The sequence below is a fragment of the Medicago truncatula genome, chromosome 1, assembly GCF_003473485.1.
Source record: "Medicago truncatula cultivar Jemalong A17 chromosome 1, MtrunA17r5.0-ANR, whole genome shotgun sequence".
Classification (NCBI taxonomy): Eukaryota; Viridiplantae; Streptophyta; class Magnoliopsida; order Fabales; family Fabaceae; genus Medicago; species Medicago truncatula.
The window spans coordinates 53,592,101-53,601,594 of record NC_053042.1 but is presented as its reverse complement, the minus strand read 5'-3'; the positions used below and the strand labels follow the sequence as shown (position 1 = coordinate 53,601,594).

At 33.2% G+C, this 9,494-nt stretch overlaps 1 protein-coding gene across 1 annotated transcript; it reads left to right on the top strand.

Annotated features, from left to right (window-relative positions):
• The first annotated feature begins 462 nt into the window (after positions 1–462).
• LOC11438228 (adenylate isopentenyltransferase) lies at positions 463–2,622 on the top strand. Its single transcript, XM_003592605.4, has one exon. The coding sequence runs from the start codon at positions 1,126–1,128 to the stop codon at positions 2,209–2,211; it is 1,086 nt and encodes a 361-aa protein (XP_003592653.2). The 5' UTR covers positions 463–1,125; the 3' UTR covers positions 2,212–2,622.
• Positions 2,623–9,494: the final 6,872 nt, after the last annotated feature.

The window sequence follows — 9,494 nt, the reverse complement described above, 5'->3', positions numbered from 1 at the left end:
CTGAGCCAATCAATCCCTCTTCCTTGCCTTCTATTTGAGCGCCACCAAAAAGAATTTATCATCCTTTGAATTTCTTCTCCCAAATGTTGTTGGCAGTAGGAAAGTGCTCATACAGTATATTGAAATTGAGTGTACTACCGATTTGATTAGTATATTTGGAGGAATTTATACTTGTAAATGGGAAACAAAATTTATGAATATAACAGAACCAAAAACGAAAAGTATATTAAAAAAAAGTTTAGTTTTGTTTATTTATTAGGTCTTGTTAACGACTACCCCAGAACATTTTAAAATTAACAATTATTTTTTTAAAAAATCGAATATTTTGATTTTCAATGCACTGACAGCACAGTTTTTCATAAATATATACTACTTGTGGTTTTTAAAATGTGTCCCAAAAACACTCGTTAAGATAGTAACTGCGAGGGCATATATATATATATATATCTCCCTGGCCTCATTCACAGACCCATTTCATTTCACATAAAGAGTAAGAAACTGAGAGAGGAAAGCAAAGGAATGATATCCAAGCTCAGCTAAGAGCATGTCCCAGTCCCATTGTAAATGCAAAAGCAAAACAAAGTCTTCAATCCCAATTTCCAAAGTTGAATGCAATGTTATTCTCATCCTCCTCTCCCATTTCCAAAACAACAAAAAAAGATATACTAATACTACTTGTACAAGACTATACTCATGGATTGATATATCATGAGGAGATAATTAAACATGCAACCAGCTAGCTCACCTCAGCTCAGCTGCTCTTTTCAAGCATAAAAGCACTGCTATATATATATATATATGCTACTGTTGTTGAATGAATGAATGAATTGAATTTAGCTGGCATTTTCAAATACAAACACACTTTTTGTAATTCCCTCCCTCTCCCTCCTCAACCCACTCACTCTCATTCTCACTGCCAGCCAAGAGTGAATTAGCAAGGCTGGGACACCCACACTAACAGTATTCTGTACTACACACCCAACCTACGCACGCAGTTTTTGCTTTTCTCTCCAAAACATTAACAACCAACGTTTCTTTTGTCTCTCCTCCACTATTCCGTATACACTGTTCCTCTCTTTCTCTCTCTCTATCTCTCCCACACACACAAAAACACTCTTTTTTCCTATGCCAACAACAACAACAACACCTTCATTTCTCTCACCTCCTCACTCTCAACGTCATTATCATAAACCCATTCAATTTCACCACTATTCACACACCCTTTTTACTCCTTCCTCTTCCTCCGCCACCCACACCAGGCGGCGGCCCCACTGCCCTCGCATGGAAATCTCCCCCTCACGCCACCGTCGGAAAGACAAAGTCCTCATTATAGTCGGTGCAACCGGCTCCGGAAAATCACGTCTCTCCGTTGAACTCGCCACCCTCTTCCCTTACTCAGAAATAATTAATTCCGACAAAATCCAAGTGTACAGAGGACTCGATATCACCACCAACAAGATCCCATTTCATCAACGCAACAACGTTCCACATCATCTTCTCGGCGACATTGATCCTTCTCACGGTGAGTTCTCACCTTCAGATTTCCGCCGCCACGCCGGAGATATCATCTCCGATATTACTTCCCGGAGAAAACTTCCCATTATCGTTGGTGGGTCCAACTCATTCATTCACGCTCTTCTTGTAGAACGATTCGACCCTGAGTCAAACGTTTTCGACGAGTCATCATCATTGTCAACATCGATATCCTCGGATTTAAGGTACAAATGTTGTTTTCTTTGGATGGATATTTCGTTTCCTGTGTTGTCGGAATATTTGCTGAAACGAGTCGATGATATGTTTGACTCGGGAATGGTGAACGAGTTAGCTGAGTTTTATGAACCGGATGCAGATAACCAAACCGGTTTAAGAAAAGCAATCGGTGTACCCGAGTTCGACCGGTTTTTTAAACAATATCCACCACAGGTTGGACCAGATGAATCTGAACGTCATAATCCAATGCGGGAAGGTGCATATATTGAAGCAGTGAAGGCGATTAAAGATAACACGTGTCAGTTAGCTAAGAGACAGATAGGGAAGATCTTACGGTTAAAAAGAGCTGGGTGGGACCTACAACGGATTGATGCCACGGAGGCGTTTAGGGCGGTGCTGACGTCAGAGTCTAACGGCGGTGGAGAAGAATTTACCGGTGTATGGAAAAAACAAGTATTGGAACCAAGCGTGAAGATTGTGAAGCGTTTCTTGATGGAGTAGGTCTTCCAGCTAAATCCAGCTTAGCTAATCCAACTATTTTGTTTTATTTAATTTTTCCCTTTTTTTTTTTTGTTATGCAATGTTTATTTTATTTTACTTGAGAAGAAGGAAAAATTGGGGTATGGGGGAAAATGTACAAAAATGAAAAAGAATATGGGAGTGGCTTGGCAAGTTGGTGTTAGATTTTGGAGGAATTAATGGTTGTGATGTGTGTCACAAATTTTGGGTTTTGGAGTTGCAACAAAGGTTTTGGCTCTTGTGTTCGTTCTACAATTTTCTCTAGGCTAATTTGGTAAGAAAAATGTAAAAGAAAGAGTAACTACTAGAATAGAAAAATGTTGACAAAGTTTTGGTAGCATGTAGCAATTTTAATTTATTTATTTTTCTTTCATTGCAACCTTAAATTGTGAATGTTGTACGATTTATTTGTGTGTCTCCCACTCTCTCTCACTCACACGTTGGGTGTGGACGATGAAATGATGAGCAAATCGAATAAGAAAGTTGAGAAACTTTCTAACAGCAACCAATACACACATTCATTTATAATGAATTATATATATATATATATATATTGGATTTATATTTAATTGAATAAATACGGGTAGGGTACAATTGTACAAGTGGTGGTGGAGAATGGGACTCTGGCTGAAAGGGTGGCAAACGGCATGAGACACAATTCTCTCCAACCCCACCACATATGAATTCACTAAAGACAACCATACACTTTTTTCTTTATTTCTCTCATCATTTTATTTTTATAATTGTCTTTTTGGACAATTGTGTGTGTGTTTGTTTTGGGCACTAAGATGACGGGGATAAGGGCATTTAGGATGGATAATTTGTCTTGGCATGAATATGTGACTTTTGTAGGATGGATGAAGTTAATTTTATTCGATTTGCCTCCAGTTAGAATCCATTATGCCAGTATTTAAATTCAGTTAGAGTTGACAAAATCCAAAGAAGCATACTCCCTCCGTTCCTTTTTAAGTGTCACTTTTAAAGAAAAATTTTGTTTCTATTTAACTGTCACTTTTAAAGTTCAATGCAACATTAAATATTGTTTTACCAATATTATCCTTAGTTATTTATTGCGGAGAGAGAAATATATGAAATGAGATATCGAATTAATAAGGTCATTATAGTAAAAATATAATAGTTTATTGCATCAAAAGTAGTATCAATTGTTGATTGTCTTAGTTCGTATAAAATGTCAAAATGTGATAATTAAAAAGTAACGGATGAAATATATGTTAGTGGAATTTGTAATTTAATGTGGTTGGAGTTACACCAAATCTATGGCTAAATATGCGAGCTTTAACCCCTGAAATTGAATGGATCAGTTTTCATTTATACATCATCAGTCACAATATTAAGAGTGAATTCTTTCTATTGAAATTCTAGAGAGAGAAAAAAATGAGAAATCAAATTATAAAGAAATACAAAAATTGAGAAAATTTGAGAAGATTTCATTTGAGAAAACTTATTTTCTTGTATCTATTTACGTGACCCTTCTTTTCATCACTTAAGAGATAATTGTTCGTATGTCATTTTTATTATTCACATTTAGCAATCCTCACAAACTAATCCCAAAAAAACTTTCATTTTTAATTTTTTTTTTTTTTATGAGAAATCAAAATGCAATATATTAATAACAACAGTGAAGCTCCTCCATGCACAAGGAGTGCAAAGAACACCACCAATCAAAGTTTACAGACTCAAGTATCCTACAAGAGTTCCAGAAAACAGACAAAATAAAAATCAACAGACTCCCATATAAAGTAGCGAATGTCTCCACCAATCATGATAACAGTAATTAAAGGATGTATGTTTTGCTTTCAACCACAGAAAAGAGAGCAACTTGACTGGAAATAGACACTTTAACTTTTAATCCTTACAAAATTATCGTGCAAAATTAACCCACTATTTTCTTTTATATAAAAAAAAAAGTTTTCTTGGATTTTGTGCAAGGCCTAACAAAAGTTCTTATGTTTTTTTTTTTTTTTCAAGTAGCCTAGTGGCTGGAGTTCACACATTTTAAATATGGAGAAATAGGATGTCCGGGGTTCGAACCTCGACCCTTGCATGTACTCCCTCCGTCCCTATATATAAGACCCTTTTGCCAAAATCGCGGGAATTAAGATAGTGAATATTTGTATTAAAGTTGTTTGTAATCACTATTGTTTTAACAATTTTATCCTTTAAGAAAGAAGGTTAGTTTATTTTTTCAACATGATATTTATTGTTGATTGAAGAAAAAGATGTATAATAAATAGGGGCATGTATGTAAAGAAATAATTAATGTAGTTGGAAATAACAAAGGGGTCTTATAAAAAGGGACAAAAAAAATTCTCAAAAGGGTCTTATAATTAGGGACGGAGGGAGTAATATGCAATATTCCTACCAACTAAGTTAAGCTCACGGGTTGACACAATATGTGTTTAAAATGAATAAAGATATCACTACCAAAAAAAATGAATAAAGATATAGAAACACACAATCAAACACAAACATCGTATTTTATACGACCGGTTACATTTTTTAACAATTTCCTCACCTGATTATGCATGCAATAAAAGGTATGTATTGTCTGGCCCTCCTTATTGCATGCAGCGTTGAGTACATGGATGTCACTTTCCGTGTACTAGTAGTAATAACAAAGCTCTTCAACACTCAAAATTTTGAAAAGGAGAGAGTAGAAAGTAGCAGCAAGGTGGGGTTGATCTTTGCTATCTTCACAGCTTATTGAACTGACCAATGATATATGAACAACCATTGGTGACAACTTCAATTTTCTCTATTTCTATTGGTAAAAAATAATAGAAAAAAAGGAAAAGAGAGAATATAAATATAATATAAATATTAGAGAGAAAATTGTCAAAAAATTGTTGCAAAATGAATGTACAAATATCATTTTTCTATTCAACTATACTGAATAAATCCACTCAAGATTCTAAACTTACAATTATTTCATTTAGATGAAAAAATAACATTGTTTGATTCAGGAACTAGAAAAGAAGATATAGTAAAAATAAATTATGTTTAAAATTAATTGTTTATTAAGAGAAAATTAGAAGAAAAATAAGGAAATCTCAAAGCATTTAAGATATAGGGCATCCAAGAAAGACATTCCCTTAATTGGCTCTTTGTAATCAATACTCCATTAGAGAGACCCTTGACTATTCAATTTTTCATTGACTTGGTGTAGGGGTCAACCATTGTGTGCATTTTCAAACTTTTGCATTTTCAATTTTTAAATTATACAAATTAAAGAGAGTTTTTAAGCTCTAATGTTAAGACAAATACGAAGTAGATATTTGATGCTAAGAGGTGATATTTGAACAACCTAAAAAAAGTTGTCATATTAAAGACACCATAGTCATATACATACATATGTTAAGGAATTTAATATAGAATATAAATCTTAAAAGTCATACATTCAATTTCTTAAAGGTGAAAATATTATTTTTTCAAAATAAAATCTTCACTTTTAATTTTCTTAACATGTGTCGTTAAGTCAAAAAATTGACAAGACCTTTGTTTAAACTTTTACTATTGACCACTGCTATCTTTGCGCAATCTCTATTCTAAACTTAGCCAAATGTTTGGATTCACCTCCACATCTTTTTCTCGCACTCCAAAATTGTTTTTGACATGAAAATAGTGAAGCTATATACATTATTTGTAGTTTGCAGTTTGACCTCAGTTGGAAACACACTATTAGTTATTAGATTAATCCAATCACTAACCAACACAAGTCTCTAATGTCAGATTCAACTAACAAATTAGGCGTGTGTACAAACTTAGAGTTGGAAAATGGAAGCCAAATTATGAGGAGTTATTACCGGATTTTGAATAATCCAAATATGTGCTAACCTTCTCATCAGGGTGTCCTTTTATGTCAGTACTGAGTCTTTGTCCTTGAACTTGAATTTATTTGATTTCTCCTGTGGAAGCGAGAGGGGGAGTATTTCATTCATTCATAGCTATGAAAGAAAAGGCTAGGGGCATAGGTAGTGTAGTTAGTGCAATATAATGGAGTAGTCAGTTGTCACATTGTTAATTCTAGGACAAAAGGACCAAAAACTTGGGCATCAGGGTAAAGAATTTTCGATAAATAGGTATAGGAAAGTAACTTGTGCATAATGTTAATGTACAATACAATACAAGTCCCAGGGTGAGAGAATCAGTGTCATCATATTCTCCCCCAACCCCCCAATACTCATAACATCATTTACTCTTGCAGAGTGGGGGGCCAAAGCTCTTTTCTGTTTTAGGGGTCCCCTGCATTTTTAAGGGAGAATATGTTCTTTTCATTTTGGCTTTCAATTCCCTATTTTGATGAATACCAATCTATTCTTCTCGAGACTATATATATAGTTACATAGAATGGACCCCTCTTCCCAAACCTCTATATTTTGTTACCCGTCTATTTCTCATTCTCAGTCTACCAAACAAAGCATTCAATTGAAATGTATTAAGAAGGAAAAACAAAAAATATTAGATTTTATTACATCATGCTTTTTGGTGTGATAATCTAAAAGAATATTCAGTGTGATTAAGGTGTCGTACGTGCATGAAAAAGAATATAGAAATCATTAGATATGTGAAAATGGAGTTAAAATCCCTCTACATTTATGATTATTTCCATTTCTTTTTTATTTGAAGAGATAAAACACAAAAGGTTTGAGAAAATAATACAACTATAGTGCTATTTCAAGCGAAAAACTTATCATGAGCAATTTCACGAATTAGCTGCACGCTTAGATCTCCTATGGCAGACAACATGGGATGTTGTATAAAAAAATAAGAGGGTCCACTAAAGATGCAGTTACCTAATACAACTCCATCGGGATGCATTCGGGAGGAAGTGTTTCGTTGTAAGAAGCATTTTCCAAAGGTAAATGTTAACGGGACATTTTTTAAGGGCTTTAAATAGAAAATTTTTATGGGAAAGATAATAATAAATGAAAGAAAAAGAATGATGATCTAACTAAATTATCCATATTATAACTTGAAAGTGATGCAGTAGTATAATTAGAGGGTGCAGTTGAGAAAAATAAATTATATTGAAAATTGAAAGTGAATAATTGTTTTTGGAGATATTATAATTATTATTATTATAGAACACAGTGAGTAATTATTTTCGATGCTTGGTTATTACGGATCTGTTAACACCTTTGGATATAAATTGGCAAATTACAAATTAGTTAGGTTTATAGTACACCTCGTACTAGTACACTAGTACTACTACTAGCACATTCTTAAAATATCTGTAATTATTTTTCTGTAGAAATATAAACTATTCAGCATGCAATTTAAAAATCTGCAACTTAGTAACCTTGAATTTTCAAATGCCAACAAGCAGATATATTGAAGAGTCCTTACTAGTTGCAATTACAAAACACAAAGTGGCCTTGAGCAGGCATGTTTCTCTTATTCTTTGGTCCAACTAGCTAGTAGTGTCTAGTTGTGTTTTCATCATTACATGTTCTTTAGTTACTAAGAATAGCTCTTAGGCTGTATAATTATTCAACCCATCCTAGAAGAACCCAAATTGGTTGACATGGATCATAGGTGGAACTGCATACCTAAAGTAGCTTATTTAACTGTTATGACTTAAGAGAAAGCATTTTGTTAAGTCATTAATTAGTGCTTCTTCAGTTCCGCAATAGATGATCCATTTAAAAATGTGAAATTTTGACCTAATTTACTTTGATCATATTTTTCTACTAATATACAAAGATAAATAATATCATATAAGATGTCGTTAGATTTGTCTCGATGAGTATTTTCAAAATATCAATTTTCATAATTTTTTCTAATATATTATTCAAGATATGTAAGCTCAAAATTATGAATTTGCATGCGTAATAAAGTCAACTATATCAAATATTATGGGACGAAGGGATTAATACAATGGCATAGTTAACATTAAGTGGGATCATGACAAAGCAGAAACTTAGTGTTAGTGTGATGAGTATTAATTATAGATGTTAATTGTTTTTGCCAAATTGATTATTTATTTGGCTATACTACAGCTTGTAATCTCAGATCAAACACAATAATAGAATTTCCAACTTGATTGGTACATGTGCAAAGTGCAATGTGTCCGAAGGAGCATGGAAACTGACACTATTTCCATTGGGAAAGAAGTGAGTAGCTATAGCTTATATATCTAGCTAGTGTTTTTGTTCTTTTCTCTTCAATGTAGTAACTGTAGAGTGGAAGTATTAATTTCACTTTTTAATTTCGTTTTATTTTGTCAAAGAAATTAGTGAAAAAACTAGTAATAATCTAGCTAGGCACCCTCAAGACCTTAATCCAATTGATCAACATTTTATAATTAAAGTAATGATATTTAAACACACAAATTTGACATCATATACAAGACACATTATAAAACACGCCTAAATTCAATGTTGGTTAGATTTCAAGAATAGAGAAATGACTAATATAAAAACGGGAACAATTTATAAGTTAATGCAATGTTTAGATGTCGGAAATGTATGTCAACAAAATATATCTCTTGTAGTAGGTTTTTTTTAGAAAATATTTCTCATAGTTAAAAGAGGAGTAATATTTGTACAACCAATAATTTTTTTTTTTTAAGGAACCAACAACTTTTTTGACAGCCATTTTTTCTTTATTTTTATTGGACAAATACAATAGAGAGAGAAAGAAAAATAGAGAGAATAAAAACACATGTGAGTATGAGAGGGAAGATTGTTTTAAAAGTTGTCAAAAAATGGTTGTACACAGGGGCGGTTCTAAGGTCCGGCGACTCCGGGCACTCGCTCGGGCTCCGGGCCAAATTTTTTGCAATTTCTTGTGTAAATCCCTATGAATTTCTTATATAAACCCCTATAAATAGGGCAATTTCTTTACATTTTTTATTATTTGCTTGCAATTTCTTATGTACGCCCTATAAATGTGTTGCAAATTTTTTTTGTCCAAGCTTTACAATATTCCTGACTCCGCCACTGATTGTACAAATATCATTTCTCTAATTAAAATTGTATTTGTTATTGTGTAAATTTTGGACTCAAATTTGGTCTTTAGTATGCTATTATTGTTGGCCACATTATGCACGCCAAAGAATGAATATACTAGTGTACTATGTAGTTGTGGGCCAATAACTTAAAAAAAATACATTAGCTCAGGGCATATGTACCACAACAGTACTAGAAATGCGGCGGAGCAATATAGGTGATAAAGATGTTCATGTGAGAATGTCTTTTATAAATTTGTTAAATGATTAAGGATTAGGCACAACTTAGTAGTTC

Bases quoted from the DNA above. Each gene is read 5' to 3' on its own strand.
- LOC11438228 (XM_003592605.4), top strand. From the start codon at position 1,126: ATGCCAACAACAACAACAACACCTTCATTTCTCTCACCTCCTCACTCT.